The 27,337-nt window shown below is 34.7% G+C and overlaps 1 protein-coding gene across 30 annotated transcripts in view; it reads right to left on the bottom strand.

The window, feature by feature from the left end:
- Positions 1–27,337, bottom strand: part of LOC105492120 (SRY-box transcription factor 5) — a 1,036,234-nt gene that overhangs the window by 112,174 nt on the left and 896,723 nt on the right. For 25 of the 30 annotated variants that reach the window (XM_071070598.1, XM_071070600.1, XM_011759036.3 and 22 more), the window contains 2 exons: positions 24,162–24,285; positions 139–224 (listed from right to left, as the gene is read on the bottom strand). In XM_071070598.1, the coding sequence (XP_070926699.1) occupies positions 139–224; positions 24,162–24,285 (210 nt within the window). The remainder of the gene's footprint in view (positions 1–138; positions 225–24,161; positions 24,286–27,337) is intronic. The other 5 variants (XM_011759057.3, XM_011759034.3, XM_011759031.3 and 2 more) reach the window with 1 other exon arrangement.

Below are 27,337 nucleotides of genomic sequence, written 5' to 3'. Positions count from 1 at the left end.
AGGATCAGTACAAATAAATTTAAAAACAGAAAGTGTGAGACAAATATCACGAGTCAGTTTTATTTTGCTTTAACACCATAATAGCTGTTTTCGATATTTACTTAACCTTTGTCTCCTCTGTATTGTTTCCTGACTTACCTGCAGTTGGAGTGGGCCTAAGCCTGGTGTTGCTGCGGCAGCAGCTGCCATGGTAGTTGGGATCAGCTGAACAGGGTAAGGGTCACCTAAGTAAGAGAATAATAGAGGCGTCAGCACCTTTTATCTACTCTCCACCTGCAAATTAAACTCATGCATTCACTCTTTCCAAAAGCCTTCTTTTGTGTGCCTTGCTGAGGCCTAATGAAAAGCTCTATTGTGCAGCCTTTTACTAACACTCTTTTCACAATTCTGGCTGAGAGAGGAATGTGAATAAAAGGCACAAGCAATTAAGGCGGAAACCTCATCCTTTTTTCATGATGTATTTAGGAAAATGGGAGGGAAAGTGAGCATTGATCAGAGGGCTGCACTTTATAACACACACGCGCGTGCACACACACACAATTTTAATACGAGCACAGTAACTCCTCAGCAAATTTACAGTATTATTATAAAAGGAATTTAACTTACTTTTATTTTAATGAATTAAACTCCAAAGATTTAAACAAAGTAGCTTATCTTTGAAATGCTATGTTACTGTCTTGATTCAAATAATCTCTTAAAGAATATCTTATGGACAAATTAACAATGAAGAAAATATTTTATGTGTTTTTCAAGTTATATGAAATGTTGACATCTTTGTTATCCAGGGATAAATGTTTACAAAACTATACTGTAATGAAAATGGAAAATAGATCGCTTCCCCCCTAAAGTTTTTTATCTATTAAAAATACATAGTAATTCAAAATTAATCCTGAAGTTTTATTGTTATATGACCTGTAAAAATATAGGCACACACACAAACATACAGAGAAGCACATAGAGAAGATTAGTCTGCTTATTTTTGATGCAAATCAAGGGGCTTTTCTTAATGAGTACAGAGGTACAATAGTTGCATAGGGCCCAGTGACTTGCTAAGAAATAAAAGTAATGTACATTATTTGTTATCTGACACATGACCATAGCAAATAACTAAAAATAATAGAATAATTCTGTAATACACAAAACATTTTGTAGAAATCTAATTTATAAAAAATGTGTTGAATACTATATACATGAAAAATATAACTTAAAATAACTCAGTTAATATAGCCATTCAAAACCATTTATCGAGTAACTGCTATGTATTAAGCACTCCTCTTGGCACTAGACATAAAGCTTTGGAAAAGATTAATATGCAGATGTGAATTTACTGGGAATTTAATGAAGCTTAAACTTTGGGCTTTTGGAAATGGCCTCTTGCAGTATGTTCACTATATATTTTTATATTTGTCATATATTTTTATATTTATCAGTTTTTGTAATTTGTTGTGATTTCTTGTTATAAATGAATATTCACTTTTGTACCTAAGTGTGTGTGTGTGTGTGTGTGTGCCTCAGTACATAAAATTTTTGCATTTTTATTCTAAAGAGAGTCTGCCAGGTTATTTTTTAGGCTTCAAAATAGCTGGATCTACCTCTGCGGATCTGGCCTTCCAAAAGCTTACAGTTTAATGGGAGAAAAAGATAATTAAATGATTAGTATCAAATATAATGGCAGTTAAGACAATGAAGTAGATAATGCTGTGGACTGTATTGTGGATGTCCCAAACCTAGTCTAATAGGTTAAACACAGCCTCCAGGAAAAGGTTATGTTTAAGCTGAAACTTGAGTTAAATTATAGTTACCTAGACAAAGAAGGGAAGAAAGAATGTTCCAGGCAGGGAGACAATTTTCATGAAGAATCAAATGGAAGTGTTAGTCATAACCCAGTCCCTGTATTGCTGAAGTACAGAGAGCAGGTAGGGAATGAGATCAATGGATTGGGGAGGGAGTCACATGCCAGATTATGTATGATTTTTGTAAATATTAAATGATCTAAACTTTATCCTGTAGGGTAAAGGAAATCATGAACGTGGAAAACAGATGGGTGGAATAAAATCACTTGAGTTGGAGGTTGAGAGCTGTAATCAACTAGTAAACGGATGCAGAAATCTGTATAACAGGTAATAATGGTCAGACTAGGGTGGTGACATGGGGATGGAGAGTGAGGCAGGGACTCAAGTGATATTTAAATGGTATAACTGGTAAAACCTAATGACTGTTACATATGAGAGTAGGAGAAGATTCAAGGATGACTTCCAGGTTTTTCACTAAAACAACTGATTGACATGTGGTGGTATATACTGGGTTAGTAAACACCGATTAGAAGCAAGACTGCCAAGTGGGGCCTAAAGGGTGTTGCTGGGGGGAACGAACAAAGAGTTCTGTTTTAGATATTTTCAGTTTGAAATTATGATTAGATATCTAAGTTGAGGTATGTATTAGACACTTGATAAACATGTTAAAATTTTAGGGGAAAAGCCCTTACAGGAGACATAGACTTGAGAGTGGTTAGTATGTATCTGGAATTTAAGCTGTAAGCCTTGATGAGACCACTTAGGAGTTAATCGTAGATAAAAAAGAGGTCCAAAAAATTGGACTGTGGGATGTACTAACATTTATAGTCAGGGAGATAGGTAACTTGCAGAACAGACTGAGAAGAAATGTAAATTTGGTATTCCAGAAGCCAAGTAAAGAAAGACTTCCAGACAGTGATCATTTTTTTTCAGTGCTGGATTTAATAATGTGGACATCACTGGCAACTGCAACAATGGCGGTTTCAGTGGAGTGGAGGTTGAAAAAGCCCAATCAGAAAAAGTTTGATCAAGAGAGGATGATCGAAAGAAAGGAACTGGAGGCAGGAAGTGCAGACCCTTGCTTTTCAATGCAAGATTCTAGATGAGGAGCATTAGCATCACCTAGGAGTTTCTTGGAAATGTACATTTTTAGAACCCACCCTAAAGCTACTGTGCAGGCAGCCCCTAAGATAGAACCTCCAATGACTCCCACTCCCTGGTATTTATGTCCCATGTAATCCTCTCCCTTTCAGTGTGGCCTGGATCTGGTAATTGCCTTCTAATGCCCAGAATATGGCTACAGTAATGATATTTTACTTTTGAGATTAAGTTACAAAATATTTTGGCTGTCTTGGTTGCCCTTACCCTCTCTGTTGGAGCAAGCAGCTAGGTTGTGAGCTGCTCTATGGAAAGACTCACATAGCAAAGGACAGATGTTTTTGGCCAATAGCAAGCAAAGAAATGGGGCATACCAACAGTTAATGAAGGGAGCTTGGAACAGATTTTCCCCAGGCCAAGCCTAGAGATGACTGCAATCAAGGCCAGTACCTTGACTACAGGGGGAAAGATCCTGAGCCAGAGGTACCCAGCATGGCTGTGTCCAAATAAATGTTTGTTGTTTTAAGGCACAACAGTTTTAGGCTAATTAATTGAAGTAGGAAACATGTGACATCTGAATCAGAATTTAAATTTTAACAAGAGCCCTAGATTATTTGTATGCATATTAGAGTCTGAGAAGTGCTAGAACAGACAATTACACTGAGGTGTTTTACAGTAGCTAGTGAAAGTTGTGTGATCAAGCAAACTTTATGAGAAGGTACATATGTGGAAAAATTAGCATACCATGCTCATATGCTAATGAGAAAGATTCAGTAAATAGAGCAAAAACCTATGATACAGGAGAGAGAAGGGACAACCAATATTACATGATGATGCTTTATCATTTCATATTTTTAATATTTAATCTCCAAAACACTATCCAATTTTATAACAGGACATTTAGATATTTAAAAGCTAAATTCATGCAAACTAGTTAAAATTGTAAATACTATTATAGTAAGACTATTAGAATTGACAATTTAAATGCTTAAAACTACGTAATTCATTTGTATTCTTAACTTAGGATACATCATCTTAAAATTAACAAAAGCAAAATTGTAGAGACTGTGGTACTCTTCACAGTGAAAATTCATTTTATATTATTTATTTTCCCTGTTGTAAATTAACCAGTTCATAAGCACTTTAACATTTCTCATGAACAGAATTCTGCTAGCTGCTGTGAGACAAAACAAAACTTGGTCTGTATTTACTGTATTTCTGTCTTTTCTAATTAAGTGCTTATTTGAATAATGTTGACCATCATCAATAGATATTACAGGCGGTAAGGGAGAACTAATCTAGGCTTGGCTTCAATCTTAAGGGAATAGTTAAAGAAGAAAATAAGAGTGAGCTTGGCCTTGAAAATGTGCAGGTGGAGGGGAGGAGAGACGTTTCAGGTAGGGTGAAACGCATCAAAGCAGGAGTATGACATGCTAAAGGAATGTAGAGAAAAAAGTTTAAATAACAGGTGATAGAATAAAGTAGAGGGAAAAGAGATTGAAGACAAGGAGTTGGGAAACTTTTAATACTCCAATCTTGAGATCTGGATATGAAAAGGCAATGGACAAGAAATGAAACTTTAAGAAGCATTATTAAAGAGGTTAAGTAGTAGGAAGTATTAAAGATCACCTGAGTCTCCATCCTAGAGACAAAGACATATTCCTAAATTTGTTTGTGACGTATTCCTATATTTGTTTAACTCCTAAATTTAGCAAAACACCTGCAGATGTTTGGGACACTTTTGCTTTACTGGCATCTAATTATTAATATCAAATTATATATACATTTAAAGCTCATTACTTGCAATACAGATTATTCCATAAAATTTTAAAATATGCATTATGTTAGAATCTATTTATTTCCTAAATTAATGAATGTGTATCAATGAAATTAACATTATCTTTCTTTTGGATATGTACAGATATGTAAATAGCTATTTTGTTTTACTCATGCTATATTGTATGTGTGTAAATGTATGTATACACAGGAATACTTTGGAGATATTGTAAGTTTGGTTCCAACTACCACAATAAAGCAAGTATCACAATAAAGCAAGTTATGCACACTTTTTTTTGTTTCACAGTGCATATAAAAGTCACGTTCAGACAAAACTATAGTCTATTAAGTGTGCAATAGCATTCTGTCTAAAAAATATACACACCTTAATAAAAAATACTTTATTGCTAAAAAAATGCTATCATCTGAGCCTACAATGAGTTGTAATCTTTTTGCTGGTTAAAGGCCTTGCCTTGATGTTGATGGCTGCTGACTGATCTGGATGGTGGCTGTTGAAGGTTAGGGTGGCTGTGGGAATGGGAATTCCCTTCCTTTTCTTCTCTCTTTTTTTTTTTTTTTTTTTGAGACAGGGTCTGGCTCTGTTGCCCAGGGTGGAGTGCAGTGGCACAAACATTACTCACTGCAGCCTTGACCTCCCGGGCTCAGGCAATCTTCTCACCTCAGTCTCTTGGGTAGCCGGGACCACATGCCCATACCACTCCAACCAGCTAATTTTTTGTAAAGACAAGGTTTTGTAATATTGACCAGGCTGGACTTGAACTCCTGGGTTGAAGCAATACACCCGCCTTGGCCTCCCAAAATGCTGGGATTATAGGCATGAGCCTCCGTGCCTGGTGGGAATTTCTTCAAATGAGACAACAATGAAGTTTGCAGCATTGATTGACTCTTCCTTTCACAAAAGATCTCTCTGTAGCATGTGATGCTAACTGATAACACTTATCTACAGCAGAACTTCTTTCAGCTTTGAAGTTCCATCAAATCCTGCCACTGCTTCATCAACTACGTTTATTTAATGTTCTCAACCCTTTGTTGTCATTTCAATAATGCTCACGTCATCTTCACCAGGAAAAGAATTCATTTCAAGAAACCATTTTCTTTGCTCATTCATAAGAAGAAACTCCTTACCCATTCAAGTTTTATCATGAGATTGCAGCAACTTAGTCACACTTCAGGCCCCATTTCTAATTCTAGTTCTACTGCTATTTCCAGCACATCTGCAATTATTTCCACCACATCTGCAATTATTTCCTCCACTGATGTCTCGAACCCCTCAAAGTCATCCAAGAGGGGTAAAATCGAATTCTTTCAAAATCCTGTTAATGTTTGTATTTTGACCTCCTCCCATCAATCATTAATGTTCTTAATAGCATTTACAATTATAAATCTTTTCTAGAAGTTTTTCACTAATTACTTTTTTCCAGATCCATCAGAGGAGTCTCTATGGCAGTGAGAGACTTATGAAATGTATTTCTGAAACAATAGGGCTTGAAAGTCAAAATTACTCCTTGACTCGTTGGCTGTAGAACAAGTGTTGTGTTAGCAGGCATGAAACAACATCCATCTCCTGGTACACTACCATCAGAGTTCTTGGGTGACTGGGTGCAACTGTCAATGAGCAGTAATATTTTGAAAGAAATGTTTTTTCTGAGCTGTGGGTCTCATTAGTGGGCTTAAAATATTCAGTAAATCACGCTGTAAGTAGATGTGCTGTCATCCAGGATTTTGCTGTTCCATTTATAGAACACAGGAAAGGTAGATGTAGCTTAATTCTTAAAAAAAAACTAAGATTTTCAAAATGGTAAATGAGCTTTGGCTTCAACTTAATTCACCAGCTGCAGTAGCTCCTAAGAGTCAGCTTGTCCTTTGAAGCCAGGCATTGATGTGTCCTCTCTAGCTATGAAAGTCCTGGATGGCATCTTCTTCCAGTAAAAGGCTGCTTTATCTACCTTGAAAATCTGTTGGTTAGTGTAGCCACTTTTGCATCAATGACCTTAGCCAAATCTTCTGGATAACTTGCTGCAGCTTCTACATCAGCACTTGCTGCTTTATCTTGCACTTTTATGTTAGGTAGATGGCTTTCTGAACCAACCTCCCCAACATCAAACTTTTCTTCTGCAGCTTTCTCATCTCTCTCAGCCTTCATAGAATTGAAGAGAGTTACAGGTCCTTGCTCTGGATTAGGCTTTGGCTTAAGGGAATGTTGTGGCTGGTCTGATCTTCTCTCAATTACTCAAACTTCCTGTAACTCAACAATAAGGCTGTTTCACTTTCTTATTATTTGTGTGTTCACTGGCATAGCACTTTTAATTTCCTTCAAGAACTTTTCCTTTGCATTTGCAACTTGTCTGTCTGGTGCAAGACGCCTAGCTTTCAGCCTACCCCAACTTATGACACAGCTTCTTCACCAAGTTCAATCATTTCTAGCTTCTTATTTAAAGTGACGGATGTGGGACTCTTCTTTTCACTTGAACACTCAGAGGCCATTGTTGGGTTATTAATTGGCCTAATTTCAACATGGTTGTGTTTCAGGAAATAGAGAGGCCCATGGAGAGGAAGGAAGAGAGGAGAATGACCAGTTTGTGAAGCAGTCAGAACACAAACATTTTTTACGCTTCCCATCTTATGTGGGTGCAGTTTATGGCATCCCAAAACCATTAAAACTGTAAGATCAAAGATCACTGATCACAGATCACCATAACATATAATAATTACCAAGTTTGAAATATTGCAAAAATTATCAAAATATGACAAAGAGACATGAAGCGAGCACATGCTGTTGGAAAAATGCTGCTGACAGACTTGCTCTATGCAGAATTGCTATAAACCTTCAATTTGTAAAAAATGCAATCTGCACGAAACACACTAAAGCGAAGCACAATAAAATGAGGTATTCCTGTATGTGAAAGTTTATATAAGCTAAATAATTTTTATATGTGTTGTGGGTTGAATTATGCCTGCCTACAAGTTGATATGTTCAAGTTGTTACTACTCGTACTCCAGAATGTGACTATATTTAAAAATAGACCCTTTAAAGAGGTAATTTAAGATAAAATTAAGTCATATGCATGGGACTTAACCAAATATGTCTGGTGTTCTTATAAGCAGAACAGATTAGGACACAAACAAAATAGAGTCTGGTATGACCAGGTGTGGACATAGAGAGAAGGTGGTCATCTACAGGCTGCAAAGAGAGGTATCAGAAAAAACAACCCTGCCGACACTCTGCTTTCAGCTCTATAGCATACAGAGCTGTGAAAAAATAAGTTTCTGTTGTTCAAGCCACTCAGTCTGTGGTACTTTGTTATAGCAGCCGTAACAAATTTATGTTTTATGTTTGCCATATACGGCCTTATGTCAATATATTTGGTGTTTAAGTGAATTGGGGAAAACAAAAGACTGGCAGCAGGAATTTAAAAGACTACTACAGTTATTATGTATCTTTAATCATATATAGTTTCAAATATAGAAATATAACCGATATATCGACTAATTTCAAAAGGTTTTTGTCTAACAGCACTATGCTGTTTCAACGATGTTCACCCAACACATAAGCACGATTAACTTAGAGCATGTCTCTACCTTGTTACCATTTTTTCAAGCCAAGATTACTTTGGTTGAAGTATGCTCCAAGTTATAACAAAGCAAATACAAATAAAATACCTGTGAAAGTTTTCAATACAGTCATTTAACTCTCAATTTGAAAAATTCAAAATATATTACATGGATGTGTCAGTGTTCTACAGTGGACACAGAATCTACAAAGCTTCACAAACAAGGTCGGGGTAATTTTTAATGGCAAAGGAAAAATACAGAAGCTGCTGTAAAAAAAAAGAGTTTTTATTGAAGTAAATACTGTCATCTATTTGTGCCATTCCTCAATTAACTGTACTAAAAAAAAATTACAACAGGTTTATTTTGTAAATACCTCATGAAGTTCATACTTAGTAAAAAAATCATATAATGGAAAACTTTGACTTTTAAAGTTCAACCATGTGTAAGTTATTCAAATTGACTTTCAAGTAGTTAAAAGTAATTTCTTCTACTCTTCTCTACGTTTTAACCATTTGAACAATTTTTCCCTAAGCCTTTCCAAAATTAATTTGCTTCTTATTTCAAGACCAAGCAAGGAAATTCTAGCTCAAAACCAAAATATTTCAAAAAGCTAAAAAGTATACTGAGGCATGTTAGTCTATTGTTTTCAGAATATAACATAGCTTACAGGGTCTACTGACACAAATGATACAGCTCATATTAACTCTTTAAAAGCATTCAATTGCACCATTATTATAGTTATGCATATTTAGATATTAATTATCTCCAGTCATACTATGAAGAATTCATCTCTATACTATATAACACAGCCTAAGAAAAACAATTTTTCCAACAAGTTTATTTAGGATGAAGAAAAATGTGAAATGCAGATGTGGTTTTAACAAGAGTCAACAACACACACTATTTCATCTACTGAACTAATACAAAAGTTTTGGACAGTTTTATGGCATTATCTTCACTGAAATGTGGAGACTCATTCCTTTATTAGCCTTTCATTTCTTTTTGTTTGTTTTTGTTTTGCCTCCTTGACAAACATCAGATTGCCTTCTCTAGGTGCTGGGAAATATGAAAATTAACCCCTTCTCTGACATACACACATACAATCCTGTCCCAGTCTTAATCAAGTGAGGAGGATTCACCATGTAAACTAATCCAAATATACAATAAGCAAAGTAGAAGAGTGTCAAAGTTATTCTGGAAACCTGCAAGAAAGAACTCAACCTGAAAGAGACTCGACAGTCAAGGAACTGTATTTACTGAGGTGTCTCTTAAAAGATGGCCACTATCACTACCAAATTATACTTCGGGACCATTTTACTACCTCCTTTCCATGTATTATAAATGGTAGAGGGTCAACAGTAAGCACGCACCCTTTCAGTGCAATGAAGATTGCTCCTATTTCAAAACCTTCTCAGATTGGTACTGAAAGTACCCTGTTCTTACCACTCTCATTTCCAGGTGGAGGAGACCTTGTAGAAGTCTAAGACAAAATGAAGTTAGTAAGGACACTGTAGATGGAACTTTGGAAGAAAACTGCTTTCTTTCATCTCATGTTGCTTTCTTTCATGTCATGGGCTGATAGAGAAATTGGTGGGTACCTTCTACTTGGGGGAGCCCCCTGCCATTCACAGAACTAACAATAACAACTATCCTATATTTATGCCTACATCCAGGGATATTTTCATTACCCTCAGTGTTTCTGATGCAAAAAGGAATGGGGAACTATTCAGCTAAAGAAGCAAGTAGAGCTCATATCTTGAAGAGCCTTATGTTTTCCTTTGAAGGCAACGTTAAGTCACTGAAAGGTTTTAAGCAGGAAAGTAGTATTTTTTGTTACTATTTGTGTTCCAGATATATCAGTTTTGTGGCAAGGCATAGAACGATTCGAAGAAGGAGAGACTGGAGATAGATATGTTAAAAACTATTGCAGTAAATCAATGAAGGAGAGCAGAGAATAGCTTTGGGAGACAGACTTGATAACTGATTTGATGAAGTAAAAGAAAAGAAAATATGTGAGAATTTTTTTTAATGTTTGAAGTTTTATTTTGGTATATGATTTAAGAAATATTGTTTCCGTAAATATTTAATTATTCCCACATCCTTTTTGAATAATTACTTGTTTTCTCACTGACTTGAAATGTGGGAAGCTATTATTTGTTGACTTTTGGCACTCTGTTGAAAATATTTTACATATACGTATACACATATATACAAATATGTAAATGTATAAAATTGCTTTTAATCTTCACAACAACTCATTAGGGTAGAAATTATTATTCCTATTCTATAAAATTTTTAAAGCTGCTCAGGATTGTCCCAAGGTTAATCATTACTAGAGTCCTTACTATTTTAATAAGGAAAACATTAAATTGTAGAACACATAGACTACTTTTAAAGCATTATGCAAATGTACACTTCAATTTTCATAACATATTCACCTAATTTTCATTCAATTAACATGTATCCAACTTTTACTATGTGGAGAACACGAAGCACTAAAAGGTACAATCCTTGCCTTCAAAACACTTTCAGTTATGAAAATAAGACATATAAATACGGAAAGTGAAATGAATCAAAACTATACAATTGGAATCAAATGAATATAGGCAGTAATTACCACAGAAAGGAATTTATACAAGTTGGATTACTGGGGAAAGAATCAGTGGAGGGGCTGAGATTGAGTTAGGCCTTGAATATAAAATACAAAGTAGAAAAGATGAGAGAAGCCTATGAGCTGAAATGCCTGCCATAGAGTAGATGCTCAATAAAAAAATGAGCCCCAAAGTAAGAGGTACAACAGGATCACAGAAATGACTAAGCAAAATTCTTCAAGAATCAGCCTGTAGTTGAACCCATTTCACCTAGTAGCAAAAAATATTTAGAAGGTTGATTACAGTCTATCGATGACCTCAAATACCAAAGTAAGAAATTTGTACATAATTATGTCTTTAAATATATGCAAAATTACCTCCTATCCTAAAAAACAATGAACTCTCTAGAATATAAAACCTCTTCTAAAACCACCATCCATTTTCTATCATCTAAATTGTTAAAAACTAGTAATAATCTTAAATCCTTCTCCTACACTTTAGTCCTCAATCAATATATTTTTGGGGAAAAACTTTATAAATCTACTAATGACCTCTGAATTGCCAAATTTTAATAAACATACATCTGCAATAGCTGACTCTGTTAATGATTCTCTCCTTTTCTAATTATATCTATACATTCTCTTGGCTTTTCTTAAAACAGCTGTCCTGGTTCTCCTTATACTTTATTCATGCCGACTTTATTATCTGTTTCTGCAATAGGCTGTTCCACCTTCCTTCATCTATCCCTTCCTTAAATATTGGTACTCCTTGGGGTCTAATCCTTTGCACTTGGTTTTTCTCCTTCTATTCACTTTATCTGAATGATCTTATCCAATCTCACGGTTCAGCAACCATATACAAACTAATATATTCCAAATCAGTGACTGTAGCCTAGACTTCTTCTACTGTTTTTTTGAGCAATTCTCTCTAGCTGTCCCACAATAAGCTCCATCTTCGCATGTACAAAATGTAATTTATCATTTCTTCCAAAAGCTGCTTCTACTTCTGGTGTTCTTATATCACTTAGTGACACTCAGTCACCCAGACTATAAATATGAAAGTAACCTTGATTTCTCCATCCCTTTTACCCTCCATGGCCAATAAATCATGAAGATCTTTTCCTTTAAACTCCTAGGTCTACATTTCTTTCTATTATAAGAGCTTCTCAATCAGTCTCCCAGGCTCTAGTCCTCTGCTAATGAAATTCATTCTCTGTCTAGTTTCCAGTAGCATTCAATCAGTCAATCTGTAGTATTCATTCCTTGTATTTAAAGTATTGTAAGTATTTATTAATGATATACTATGTGTTAGGGGCTGAAAATATAACCGTGGACAAGAGAAGCATGCCTTGATATGGATATATGGATGGATGAATGAATATAGATGGATGGATGGATGAATGTACAGATAGATGGATGGATGGATGCCAGTATGATCTCAATCCTAGGCTTCAGCTCTTTAGTGGTTTTCTGGTTCCTATAGCATTTGTCTACACATATTTCCCTGAATTGGTCTCATGTCCTCAAAGTACTACTCACTAGTCACTTCCTACCATATACATTATTCTTAACACTTAATTGTTTATAGGGCCATGTCCACCCAATTTTATCTCTTGCTTTCTGGTCTTCAGGCTTTTTTTTTTCCCTGCTTGGAATAGTCTGTCTGTATCCCTTCAGACCATTCACTTCTTGTATTGTATACCTGCCTTTATCCTTTAGGTTGACTTGAGACCCCTCACACTAAGAATCCTTTCCTGATACTTCAACACTCTTAGATTTAAAGTAATTCCTTTTTCAAAGACTTCTCTTAAAATGTGATGCATATCTGTATATTACCAGTGCTTATATCCTTATTTTGTCTGTTGGGGCTGATACAACAAAATACCATAAACTGGGTAGCTTATAAAGAACAAACGTTTGTTTCTCACAGTTCTGGAGGCTGGGAATCCCAAAATAAGGGCACTGGCAAATTCTGTGCCCGATGAAGGCCCATTTTTTTGAGGAATAAATGGTGCATTCTTTCTGTGTCCTCACGTTGTAGAAGGAGCAAGGCAGCTCTCTGGGGCCACTCTTATGAGAACTTTACCCTCATGACCTAATCACCTCCTGTTAATTTGAAGGTGAGGATTTCAGCATATGAAAATAAACATTCAGACCACAGCAATCCTATTCTCCCCAACGAGACTAAGAGCACCTAAAGGGAGGAATTATGTCTTACTCATCTTTAAATCCCCAGTCTCTAGCAAAATGCCTGACACACTGAGGCCTATTAAAATGTTTATTGACTGAATAAACGAAGGAAGAATTCATTTAAGAAATTAACGAATTTCAAATACAAGAGACAACTGTTGGTATATCAAAAGCTTAAGGTTTAGTAGAAAAAACAGATTATAAGACAATAATTATACAAATAAGTAACAAATTAGTTTTTTGTGCACGGTTTAATTCAAATATATGTTGACTTGCAAATGTTAAAAGGAAGAATAGATAATGAAAGGTGATGAAGAGGCATAGAATTTAGGGGTAGGAGGAAATCAGGACTCAGATAAGGTAGTTCAAGAGTAAAATAATCTCTTTTAAGATATTTCCATATAGCAATAATTCTTTTATAATATTCCATAATTTATCTCTTGTAAATTTTGATTTTCTAAACAATTCTTATCCTCTTGGGTATGAAAAGTAAATATGCACTTCCAAACTCCTAAAATGATTTCTGTTCATCAACAAGAATCTTTTATTATGATTTCATTAAAGCACTGGCGCTTGGTCATTGTATCCACTAGAAAATAAGATGTTACATATAAACATATAATGAAAACAAAATCATTCTTTATTGTGATTGTTTCATATCATTTTATACTTTCTTAAATCCAACCCAGATGAAATTTATTTCCTTATGGCAATAAGCTCAGCTATACTTTTTCCCTCATTGTAAGTAGTTACGTTTATAACAATTCTTCTACAGCATCTTGAGCAACCAAGAACAAGTGATATGCTATACACAAGTAAAGGTGAAGGAGTTTCTAAATGCAGAAAATCTGTACAGCCTTTTGAGATTTGCTAGAACAGTATAATATGACTCTAACATTTGAAACTTTTATAAGAAATGCTAATATTTTGTATTAAATTTCATAGAATGGTAAGTAATGAATAGGAATATTTCATATACAATTTATTTGAGAGAGTAAAATAAATTAGCTCTTGTTTGACTATATAGATATTTTAAAATAAGATATTATAAGGTAATTGTTAGTTCTTAACTACTTTGTCACAGCTAACTATTTTCAGTAAGAGTTTTTTAAAATAAAATATATTTTTATGACTTCTTAATGTAGCATAGCAAATGAAAACTTTATCCTACTTAATTTAACAGTTACCTAGTTGGCTAGTTTAGAAAGAGATGAATTTATGAACTCTTTAAGAAACACCTCTCAGAATGGGAAGACCTTTCTGCATATAAAAAATACAGCATTGTTCTTCATCTCCTTGCCCATAAATTGGAGAATGTGATTATCAATAAAACTTCTTGGATTAATTATCTAAGAAACCTGAGTATCCCTGAAAAGGTGACAATGAATCAAAAACGTCTCCTTTTCCTTCTGTATTTCTGCCTGACTGCTAAGGCATCATTTAAGGTATTGCACAATAATTCATTTTAAGCTGCTTAACAAGAATCATTAATTATGGAACTGCTTCTATATCCAGCTCTATCTTAAAATACTATGTCTACATTTTGCCTCTGTGTCTCATGAAGAAACAAATGGTCCGGAGAAAATTCATCCAAAATGTTTCAAGTATTAGAAAATAGGAATTTGGAAGAGGGGCATTCGCATAAGCCACTTAAGACCAAATCAAATGCACTTTCTCTTTTATTTCCCACTTTTAATATTAAGGCTTAGCAACGATTTAATTTGTTGACTCCCTTTATAGCCATTGCTCCTTTCTCTCTTATCAGGGCTTTTGGCAGACATTATATACCTCCTTAGTGTACCTAGGGTCTGAAGTTCACAGGTGAGAACAGGAAGCTTCCTAAATCACTATAATGGTAAGCCTATGAGATACACATTTGAAATGATTGCTGGCCTAGAGATTCCTACTAAAACAATAAATGTTAAACCTCCAGAAGTTAATAAGCGTTGTCATTAACATGAATGAAAATGAAAAAAATACATAATATAAATGTCTTGAATGGTCAGAGGCATAGTGACCTAGAATAGAAAGACTCCTGATGTACTTTTCAATATGACATATTAAATAGTTTCAAAACAGAAGTATATATTTAATGAATAATAATGATTTTTTACATTTATACAATAATTTGACTTCTTTAGAAATGCATATACTCATCCTATTTAAATTTTACAATCTCCTTATGAAGTATGTAGAGCAGACATTACTGTGGCTGCCTGAAAGATGAAAAAGATAAAACATGGAGAGGAAGATGACTTGCCCAATGGCACAGAATAATATGAAATGGGACTGTGACTACTAAGGTCTTCTAACTCCTTGTTTCATTTTTTTTTTTTTCTGATAGAATTTATTAAAGCCAGACAATTAGTTTCTCATTACAAGTCTTATGAATGCTAATTCATAGATAACTCGGGCCACTCCATTTTGAAAGTTTTAAATTCTCCATTAACAAACTCAGAGAGCATTAGAATTTAGAGGCAAACTCTCAGGTGCAAAATGTTCAGAAAGAAACTAAAGTAAAATATCACATACTAGAAATGGAACTGGTTACATGAAAAATTCATTTGGGGCAATATGTACATACAAAAATATTCATTGTAGCATGGTTTGAAACTGTAAATGCTGTAGAAATACTTAAATGTCCATTAGTGGGGGAAACCAAGTAAAATATGATGTATCCATCATAAGGAAATATAGAATAATTTACGTCTGAAAGTATGGAGGAAGAAGACATCCATAATGTATTTTTCATACATGTAGGTAGTTTGTAGTCTATATAGCATATATCCTCACACATATTTTATGATATACAGTACATATCATAAATGTACATAGTGTATGTATCATATTATGCATATTACAATACACAGGTAGCTATTTTGCTACATATTACATATCTATATCTAAATGTTTTTATACAAATATATATAATGGATTCATATTTATAGGTATACCTAGCTCTGTTAATGAGATGAAATTCCATTCTTTCTGTGGCAATGAAAATAAAAACTTAGAAGTCTAAGGGTCAGGCTCAGCTATGACAAATTCATATGGTAATACCATATTTTGAAGTCTTTTGGCTGACAGCATGGAGTGCCATTAACCACTCTTTCCATTTTATGTTTACACATCGTCAAGGAGGAGACTCATGTCAAAAAGAGAATACTAAGCTGAATGGGCTTTCGGTTTAAAATGAATGACATTCTTATGTTCTTAATTGTTAAAAAGCAAATGACATGGATTAAAAGAAAAGCTAGTTATGGCCTAATAAAATCTGAGAAATGTATCGAAGAAAGAGTCTTTGCTTTTTTGTTTGCTTGTGTGTATGTATTTTGGTGGCAGCAGTGTGCATATGTTGGGGTGGAAGTTGGATGAAATGCTGGTTACTAATACAGATCCGTTATCATCTCACAGAGTTATGATGATTAAAATCAAGTGACAATATTTAATAAATAATACAATACAGTATAAGCTACGATTTTTATATCAAGTTATAATACTGTGATTGCCACAACAAAGACATCTCCCTTTTTCAGTAATATAATCTTAAGACAATAATATCAACTCCATTTTTAATCAAAAGATATATTTTAATGACCTAGAAACACTTTTCTCATGAGAAGTGGATGATGACTGTCACCACATAATTATGGAATGTTGTATACATTTTTGAACCCAGTTCTCTTTACTGTTCAATCATTTCATTTTTTTTTTTTTTTTGAGACGGAGTCTCGCTCTGTCGCTCAGGCTGGAGTGCAGTGGTGCGATCTCTGCTCACTGCAAGCTCCGCCTCCCGGGTTCACGCCATTCTCCAGCCTCAGCCTCCTGAGTAGCTGGGACTACAGGCGCCCGCCACCACGCCCAGCTAATTTTTTTGTATTTTTAATAGAGACGGGGTTTCACCGTGTTTGCCAGGATGGTCTTGATCTCCTGACCTCGTGATCTGCCCGCCTCGGCCTCCCAAAGTGCTGGGATTACAGGCGTGAGCCACCGTGCCCGGCCCATTTCGTATTTTTAAACCACTAATATAACTACCTCAAAAGGGAATTTAAATGATTGGTTATTCAGGTACCAAAATAATTCAATTCTTTTCAAATATAAATATTTACAAAGCTTTACAACTAAATCAGGATCTCCCAAAGTCATTGGTTTATAAACTTCTGGGAAGGCAGAGGAGAGGGGAAGAGCTGGTCACAATAATTCTAACACACAAAACACAGAAGCCAGCTGGGCATAGTGGCTCATGCCTGTAATCCTAACACTTTGGGAGGCCAAGGTGGGTGGATCACTTGAGGTCAGGTGTTTGAAACCAGCCTGGCCAACATGGTGAAACCCCATATCTACTAAAAATACAAAAAAAAAAAAAAAAAATTAGCAAGGCATGGTGGCAGATGCCTGTAATCCCAGCTACGCAGGAGGCTGGGGCAGGAGAATCGCTTGAACTCAGGAGGCGGAGCTTGCAGTGAGCCAAGATCATGCCACAGAACTCCAGCCTGGGCAACTGAGTGAGACTCTGTCTCAAAAAAATAAAAAATAAAAACAAACAAAAAACAGAAGCCTAAAGACATGATTATATCCTCTTCTCTCTGCTTATTTACAAAGAACATACAGTATATGATCTTGATAACACATTTCCTATTTTGGCAGTTTGATAAAAGCGTACCATGTTGATGGTTTTTAGCTTGTGCTTTGGTGATTATTTCAGCACTCATCATTAATAACCTGTATGTCAGCTGACACAGTTAAATCAGAAATTAGCATGCAGTCTCCTAAAATGCCAGACACATGAACTCTTTGCATAAGAGATATAATGGAACCCATATGATACTCCCATTAAACAATGAAACACGTGACATTAACTAAAAACAGGAAACACATCAGCAAATATGCCTGAGGAAGTTTATGGTATTTAACTCCTAAACATTAATTTTATTGTGGTGTATGAGGAACTAATTAACTGAGAGTTTCCCTTTTTATTGGAAACGGAAATACTGTTCAGAAAACTGATGAGGAGTAAATACAGCATATTTTAAGTTTATTAAGCTTGGCTCATCGACTTCTATTTATTTAAGCTAATCTCATAAGGCAATTAAATATTTCAATCAGTAACTTTATAAGGCTATTTAGCACATTTCTGAAAAATTAATCAATGTTTTAAAATACAGAATGAGTATGTGAATATATTTCTAGTTTTATACAGCCAAAACAGAGACTAAATACATTTTCTAAAACTCATGAGCTCTAATAAAAGGAGAAGTAAAAAACAACAACAAAAAAAGTTTAAAACTGGCCAGGTGCAGTGGCTCATGCCTGTAATCCCAGCACTTTGGAAGGTGGGTGGATCACGTGAGGTCAGGAGTTCGAGACCAGCCTAGGCCACGTGGTGAAATGCCATCCCTATTAAAAATACAAAAATTAGCTGGGTGTGGTGGTGCGTGCCTGTAACCCCAGCTACTCAGGAGGCTGAGGCAGGAGAACCTCTTGAACCTGGGAGGTGGAGGTTGCAGTGAGCCAAGATCACACCACTGCACTCCAGCCTGCATGACAGAGTGAGACTGTCTCCAAAAATAAAAAAATAAAGAAAAAGTTTAAAACTTGGTGATTATAATAAAAACAGGTAAGGCTAAGCTTGTATTAAACCAAACAAATGTTTTCATCAGTACTCTGCTACTTTTCTGTAAACAGTTCTTTTCCTTAGTCAGAGGAAGCCTCATTCATGTATGGCAGAGTGAGTTTGATCCTAACTCAAAGAGAGTGAGTGATGAAATGTCATCAAATGCCAGGTGTGATTTTAAAATCCTTTTTTCTTTTCAAAACAACATCAATATTTTGCTCGTACTATATTATCTCAGTCTTTATCACTTATAAATAACATAAGACGGGCACAATGTTAGGCACCAATTCTTAGATAATCTCATTTGATCATTGCAACAATTCCATAAAATGGATCTTATTACATCATTGTGTAGATGTAATAACTGAAGCTTTGTAACTTGGATTAGCACAATCAAAGCATCAGAATGAGGCAAAATCTGATCCCAAGTCCAGGCTCTCTCCTTCAAAGTACCTCTCTATTTGTAGTGGCCTATTTGAAATTGCATTAATTAAATCAAAACAAATAAACCAAATATTGAATGCTTGAAATCATATTGACAAAGGAATCAATTGCTATAGACAAGTAATTGAGTATCTTCATAATACTGTACATAGCACTGTTAAGTGGAAAATAAATTTTATTATAATATTCTGTTCTGTGGTTGGCAGTATAACAGGTGAATGACAATAACTTCCAGGTTAAAAAAAAATCACAGTAATTTTTAAAACAAATATACTCTAGGACAAAAGTTTCCAAACTTTCTTCAATTAAGGCACCATTGATGGTTCAATAATTGTTTCATGGGACTCTTAAAAACAAAGGAAATATCCAACCACTCAATTTTATTTAGTAAAGTACAAACAACTTATCTATGATAGTTCACACAGTGTCCAATAGATGCCTCTGTATTTTCTCTAAAATTTTAAAATATCCTGTTTCCCTATGAATTAGCTATAGCACCCTGGGAATCTTCGCACACAGTTTGATAACCATGGCACTAGGCACATGTCCAAATGTTCTTGGTAAATATTCTCTATCTGTAGCTATATTTCATATTCAGTTTGATACTTTGAGCCACTCTTTTACTATCAAGCCAGCTCTTTTATAATTGTTGGTTTTATACTGTATACAAAATGGGTTATTTTATTGGATTTTGCCATTCATGCAGATTTTTTAAATTTCCACATAAAATATCTTCCAGTTAAAATCTCTAAAGCGTCTAATGGTTACAATTATGTGACTGGGGACTTTATACCCAAACAGAAAAGAGAGGGGCAGAGGAGTGCAGTCTCTAGTAATAAAATAATCATCTATACCTCTAATTTCTACCTCTAAAATATGTACTCTGAAGAAATAGCAGTGATCCTGAACACGGGGTTCAAAGAAGCCATGTGCTGCAGAAAGAGGCCTGGAGTGAGAGTGAGAGAAAGTATTTTTGACTAACCTTATATCTATCAACCACCTTATCTCAAAAGTCTCTCCCAAGTATAAAATGTTAGGCTGACACCAACACGAACATTCAAAAATTATTTTCCTTTAAAGTTGATTTTTTTGTAAAGTAGAATTTGCTCTAGGATGAGCAAAAGCAGTATCTTTCCAAAAACAAGAAACTGTTCTACAGGCACCAAAGGCATTTATATTTTATTTCAAAAAGACGTATCTGACACAAGCTTCACAGCTCACACGTTGAAGTCTTTGATAAATAGTTTAGGATACTACTCAGACTTTCCAGCAGGGGCAAATGGACTGTGTTCTTGGACTCTTCAACCATCCACTGGGTACTTGTGTGTACTTGAGTCAATTCATTTGTACAACCAGTTATTTCATTAATTTAGAATTGAAACTTTAGTTACGTAGTTGTTCAAACTTAAAGGGCTGCAATAATTATTTTCTGATTAAAATGAGCAATTATGCACAAATATAATTTACATTTGAGATTTTAAATTATCTCTTATATGGTCTGGGGTGTGTTTATGTATAACTAAGTTGACAGTTTTAATAGAACTGAGAAGTTCAAAATACAGATTATTCAACTAATTTTTTTCTTTCCCTGAATGAACTGGTCTCTGAATGAAGCTGACTGATTAAACCAGTGTTTTCATGTAATTACTTTCAAGTTCTCTATTTTATAAACACACACTTTTATATATATATATATATATATAAAATGTGTTATATATATGTATATATATAAAATGTATGATATACATATAAATGTATATATATATATAAATATATAGTGAGAGAGAGTGAGAGAGAGAGAGAGAAAGGATTTGATTCAAGAATATACATCATTTTTATGCCCTCAGAAGTTTTCAAGTATTTTTAGGATTTAATAAGTAAGGAAAGCAAGAGCTAGATATGGACCCATGGAGTGGTTTCATGCTTAATTTCATTAATACCAAATGCCCAAACAGAGTCTGAGATGCTGCTAATACTACATCAACATCTGTGAACTGATCCACGCACTCATGGAAAAGAATGGACAGCAATATTCTTTAGAGTTTGTTTTCTGTCTGTCTAGTCAATTTTCTCTGATGTGCCTGGCTGTGCTCCTACTAATTTACTCTTATATTGTTTAAATGATATACATTCTAGCACTCAAGAAAGGCTCAGGAACCACATTTTGTGGGTTTCCAATCCACACCATATTTCAGCTATTATGTATTTCTTAAAGAAAAAAATATTTCTGTCCAACTAAAAGCTTTTGTTTCAGAAACAGGAGATGCTAACTCAGTTTATAACGATTAGGTTCCTTAAACTGTGTGTGTATTTTTTTTTTCCTGTCGAGTACATTTAAAGTTTCTAGTTTAGTTCCAGAGATTTAAAATTTATTTTATGTATTTTATGAAGACATCTAGTCTAAACAGAAACATTTATCATCAGTATGTTCGATAAATGGATTGATGAAAAGTATCTGGATTTTTGATAGCAACAAATAGTGTATCTTTCATATTTGCTTGAAATTGAAAGCAAGATGGGTTGGTCAGTCTCTTTTATTGAAGACTATGTAATAAATGGAAATAATTGGCAACTGGAAAAGTCATAAATGGTTGACAACTATGAGGGGAATAAATCAGGAAGTCCCAGTGAAGAGCAGAAACAGCACAATTTCTTCTCCTACTTCTATTCCTTTCTTGAAATGTGACTAGGGAGGATGTCGTCTGGACTACTTTTCACTTCCAACCAGTTCTTCATTCAAGCTGACTCAAAATGCCAGGGGTCAACAAGGGTGGCACTTCCTTTTGCTACTGGTTTCTGCTTAGTTCTAGAGTTTGGTGTGATCCCAGTTTCAAGCTTGCCAGCAGCTGTAAAGGCTTTTTCCTATTTTATTTCCAAGGTTACAAAAGAAGTGGTATCATTTATAACTGTAAGCATTAAAAGTATGAATATCAAATGGTTAATATACTATTTTGGAAATGGAAAAAATTCTCCATGCCACATTACATTAACACTCAACAAATTGAGTATGCCAACTCTGTCAAATGAGAGTGAGCTGGAGGTGTTCTTGACCTTTTCCAGGCCTACAGTTTTGCTATTGTTCATACTAAATGTGGTTTTCTCTTCAGCACAATATTTGCTAATGGGACTTACTTTTGCAGTTGCTTTAAAAGATTTTTTTGTTTTATTGAAAATATAACTAATCTATATGTATATATTACAGGTGCAGTCAAAGGCAACTAATGATTTTAGAAAGTGTCATCTTTCTTTTTTTTTTTTTTTTTTTACTAAAAACACATGTATGGCATGTGTTTAATGTGAACAGTAATTCCTTAAGAAAACAGAAACAAAACAAAACATCTTTCATGATTTAAAAATGAGAACTAAAAAAATCAGAACTTAGTGTAGCAATAAAAATGAAAATTCTATTCATAGAATTTAAATTATTCTTAGAATTTAAAATATTTAGAATGAACATAGTATTTAATTACAAAAAAATGTTGGTGTGTCTGGATGAATTGATAACCTACAAAGGTAGGATGATATGAAAAGTAATACTAGATGAATAAATTAAGGGTCCAGAGTGAGAATTCCGTTTCAAAACACAGGAAACCAAAGTAAAGAGAAAGATTTCCAAAAGCAGTATGAAAATCTCAAAGAGCAAAGCATCACACATATGCGAATTTTTATAGTCTTGAATGCAGACCACTTTTATCTGAACTACAGAGTTGCAATCTTCTAATGTCAAATGGCTTTGCTTATTTAAGAAATTACAACCCATTTCTTCTATATGATATAGAGAAAGATTGAAAGACGAGAAATAAATGTTGAAATCCCCAATGTGAGAATTTAAAACATCACCTAATAGAAAATGTAGAACTGATTTCTAGTAATGTTAGAGTTTCTCAAATTAATTAAATACTAAAGCATAACAAGATGTTAATGACACAATTTATATATATATATATACACACACACACACACATATATATATATATATGCCAAAATGCACTGGAATTTAAAAACAATATTCTATGTAATTATCTAAATTAATGTTTCACTAATTTTTTTCAGTGGTATTCACTTCTATCAATGAAAATATTTCAATCAACTTGCTTTTACTATTTTTCTTCTGACCATGGTAAAGATGTTCTGGAAGATATCTAGCTTAGCAATCTAGCCCCTCTTTAGAATGTGTTATTATTTTTATCTTACAGAATACAGTTGGCATTTTGACTATAACTTTTTCAAATGATGTATTTTTTCCTAAGACTAACAATGTGCAATTTATATTTGGGTAAGAAAGAGAAAAAGGCATGACATCACAGGCATCTAAAGTTAATAAGCAATATAAACAGTTATTCTAGTATATCACTTAGCTCAAAAAAGTCCTCTATATTGCTTATGTATTCATTCATTAATTCATTCAAAAATGTTGAATGTTGTACTAAAAGTTGAGATATAACAATGAGTAAGACAGAATCAGCAACTGCCTTCAGAAAGTTTACAATTAAAGTGAAAAAGAAAATATACAGAATCCAAAGGAAGCAGGAGAGAGGGACCTAACTTAGGTCAAGTCAGGCAAGTGCTCCCTAATCTGAGCTAGAAGCGCTTCACAATATGAAGGAGAGTGAATACTGACGATGCAAGTCCAGAGTCAAGAAAAAGAATGGTTCGGTCTAAGAACTCAAAAGACTGGTGAGAATTTAGGCTGTAAATATTTGGAGGAGACAAATAACAGGTGAACTCATTCACATTAGGAAATTTGGGTTTATCTCACTGTTAAAAAGGTGGTAAAAAGCATATTCCTATGTCATCTGTGCAAAAAATTAAATGAATCCACAAATTACATTCATACATTAACAATACACTGTAAATAGAAGTTATGAAATTGAGTTATACAGAATATTGGCTTCAGAAGCACAGACTTAATCTAAGCCCTTTTAAATACTAACACACTTCTCCACACATTCCGTGTGTTTCCTCTTTAAAATAAAAATGCAATATAGGTGATCTCATTTCTTGGTGTGGCAGTAATATTAAATTGCCTAATTTAAAGCTTTGCCCTCCACCCACTCCCAGATGAAAAATCAACAGTACTTACTACATCCAGCCTTATAGCTGAAGCCTGGAGGGAGGAGGAATCCTTGCTGGGCAGCTGCAGCCAGTGTCCGTTGATCAGGAGGGAATACGGGAATCATTAATGGCGGCAGCTGACCTTGAACCTGCTGAACGTGATAGAGCGAATCAAAGAGAAGAAGTTTCGATGCTCCATGCTTCTTCCCACCCTCCTTATTTCATGATAAAAGAAAATCATTTATTCAATTTAAAAGACTGGCATAGAAGCTTGCTGGGATACTGGCCTTGAGGATATGCTTTGGGACTACCTAGAGCTGAAAGGTATTGCTAAATCGACTCTCTAACACGATGAATAATTTCCCTACATGATATCCTTGGCAGTGATGAAAATATCACTACTTTGCATGATAAGCCTTTTTCTTATTGCACTAATGAAATGGCTCAAAAATTACCCCATAGAATGAACTGAAATCGCCTTCTGCAAATCCTACTTGTTGGGACTAATTCTACCGTCTAAAACAAAACTAAACCTGTATCATTTTATATGTAAATAGCTCTCCATTATTTGAGGACAAATTCTCAAGTTAACACATAATATTGAATTTTTGAATTCTTGAATACAGTAATTGACCTGGAAGAAAGATTACAGAATAGTTAAAACTTTAATCTTTTTTTTTTTTTTTTTTTTAATAGAAGAGGTAAGTAATGCCAAAAGATAACTGACTTGCCACAGAATTACTTAGACCTGGGTCTCGAATTCAGTCTCTTGAATCCTGCTACAGATTCTCTGCACAATATTTTTGCCTGTATCTATCCCTTTGGAAGCAATTGAACCACTCCTCAGACCACAGGGTCTCCATTTTGGTTGTCATCTTTGGAATACACTCTAATTTGCTGGTCCCATTCTCAGAGTATGGGGCTATATTGGTTAATAAATAGTCCATCACAATAGAATCACTATCTTCTTTGAACTGAATAGGAATTTTTAGAAATATAACCTAATGTAGCCATTTCTGCAGCCTTGTCACATTATTAGAGATTTGTCATTAACTAAAATAGTTTTTTTTTTTGTTTTTTTTTTTTTTTTTTGAGACGGAGTCTCGCTGTGTCGCCCAGGCTGGAGTGCAGTGGCCGGATCTCAGCTCACTGCAAGCTCTGCCTCCCGGGTTTTTACGCCATTCTCCTGCCTCAGCCTCCCGAGTAGCCGGGACTACAGGCGCCCGCCACCTCGCCCGGCTAGTTTTTTGTATTTTTTAGTAGAGACGGGGTTTCACCGTGTTAGCCAGGATGGTCTCGAACTCCTGACCTCGTGATCCGCCCGTCTCGGCCTCCCAAAGTGCTGGGATTACAGGCTTGAGCCACCGCGCCCGGCCAACTAAAATAGTTTTATTTGAATAAATATTTAAGCAAGATCTCCCTGGTAAAAATGATTATTGGTTAGTGTTTACTGATGGATGGATATGTAGATGGTAATTTGGGATCATGTTTAAAATTACATTTCTGACAATTTATTCTCCTCCACTAGTCTTCCCACACAGTGAACACTTATTTGTAAAATATTTAATAAAATATCTACTATGTGCAAGAAACTGAGGTAGGCAGTAGAGATGCAAGAAAAGTAGTGAACAAGAAAACCAAAATCCCACATCTATGAAGCCTTGATTATAGTAGGGATGATGGTGGTGAAAAAAGTAAAAGAAACAAACACACAAAGATAATTACATATCAATTCAGTCACAAATCCTAACAGCACCTCTGAATTGTCTTTCAGATCTGTTTTCTTGTTTTTCAACTCACATCACGCATTCCTAGGGTTCTTACGATTCTTAGAGTTCTCATCATTTCTCACTTTAAAAGCCCACCTTCAATTTCTCCTTTATTTAATCTTCCACAGTAAACCTCTGAGCTATTTCTGAGATTTTGGTTGGTGAGTGTGGGGGGCAGCAAGTACTGAGAGAAGGAGAAGGAGAGGAGAGGAAGGGTGAAAGAGAAGGCAATGTGTGTGTGGTGGTGGGGGTGGCAGACAGGGGGAGAGAGAAGAGCAATGTGTGAACGGTAGATCTGTTTTCAGCAATGACACCAAATTACAAAGCATTATATAGGGAAAGTTTTATTGGTTATATTGTTAATTGGTTATTATTTGTATATAAAGCATTCTTGTTATGGTGGTTTTTATCTAGATAATTTATACCTTAATAGTTTATAATATTCTTTCAGATGAAATTTTTAGTATTTTAAGGAATAAATTGCAATGAATTCTGGAGCTTTTATGAAATCTGTGCGTTCTAAACTTCGGTCTTTTATAGATTAAATTATTAAAATGCATTTTGTTTTAGTATTATAATTTGTTTTAGTGTCTAAATTTTTCAAGATCCACTTGTAAAGAGTGACATCGAAATTTAAAGCTGAGAAAGACCCTAGAGATTATCAGCAACAACATAATCATCATGCTGATGAGGAAATAAGACCTAGCTTGGCCAAATAAATTGTTCAAGATCGCATATTTAGCTAAAACCAAACTTACACTGGAACTGCATCTCCTGACTCAATCTAGTGAGGGGAAGTAGGAGATAGAGGAACTACAAGGTGGAAATAAAGGAACTAAATGAAAAATAAACCTAATTTCCCAGTCCCAGTGATGGGTTTTTATTAGACCATCATAGAACAGACTGTAGAGAACTGTACAGTAAATAATAAGAATACAGTAAACAGTAAAATAAATGTAATCCAAAAATGTGTAGCTAATCTATGTGAGCGACTAAAAGCACATATCAAAATATTGTTAATCCTGATTATTTGTGGATTCTGTATTTGCAAATTTGCCTATTGGCTGAAATTTACTCATACCCAATTTTAATAATGCCACTTTCCTGGTCATTTGCAGACGTGCACAAAGCAGGTAATAATTTTGTTGATAATTTTTTTTTTTAAAAGGCTCCCAAGAATAATGCTTAAGTGTCTAGTGTTTATGAGGCAAGAGGGCTGTGGTGTGACTTTTGGAGAAGACTATGTGTTAGATAAGCTTTGCTCAGGCATGAGTTATCCTGCTGTTGGCTGTGAATTCAATGTTAATGAATCAATAATAAATATTAAAAAAGGTATTTTTAAACAACAACACACACAGAACGAAGTTATGTATTGATAAGCTGATGCAAAGGTGGTGACCAGAAGCTGCCAAGAACCTATCTATACTTCCTTTAG

Source organism: Macaca nemestrina, chromosome 10 (genome assembly GCF_043159975.1).
Source record: "Macaca nemestrina isolate mMacNem1 chromosome 10, mMacNem.hap1, whole genome shotgun sequence".
NCBI lineage: Eukaryota > Metazoa > Chordata > Mammalia > Primates > Cercopithecidae > Macaca > Macaca nemestrina.
The sequence above is the reverse complement of the archived record's forward strand: the minus strand, read 5'-3'. Positions and strand labels throughout refer to the sequence as shown.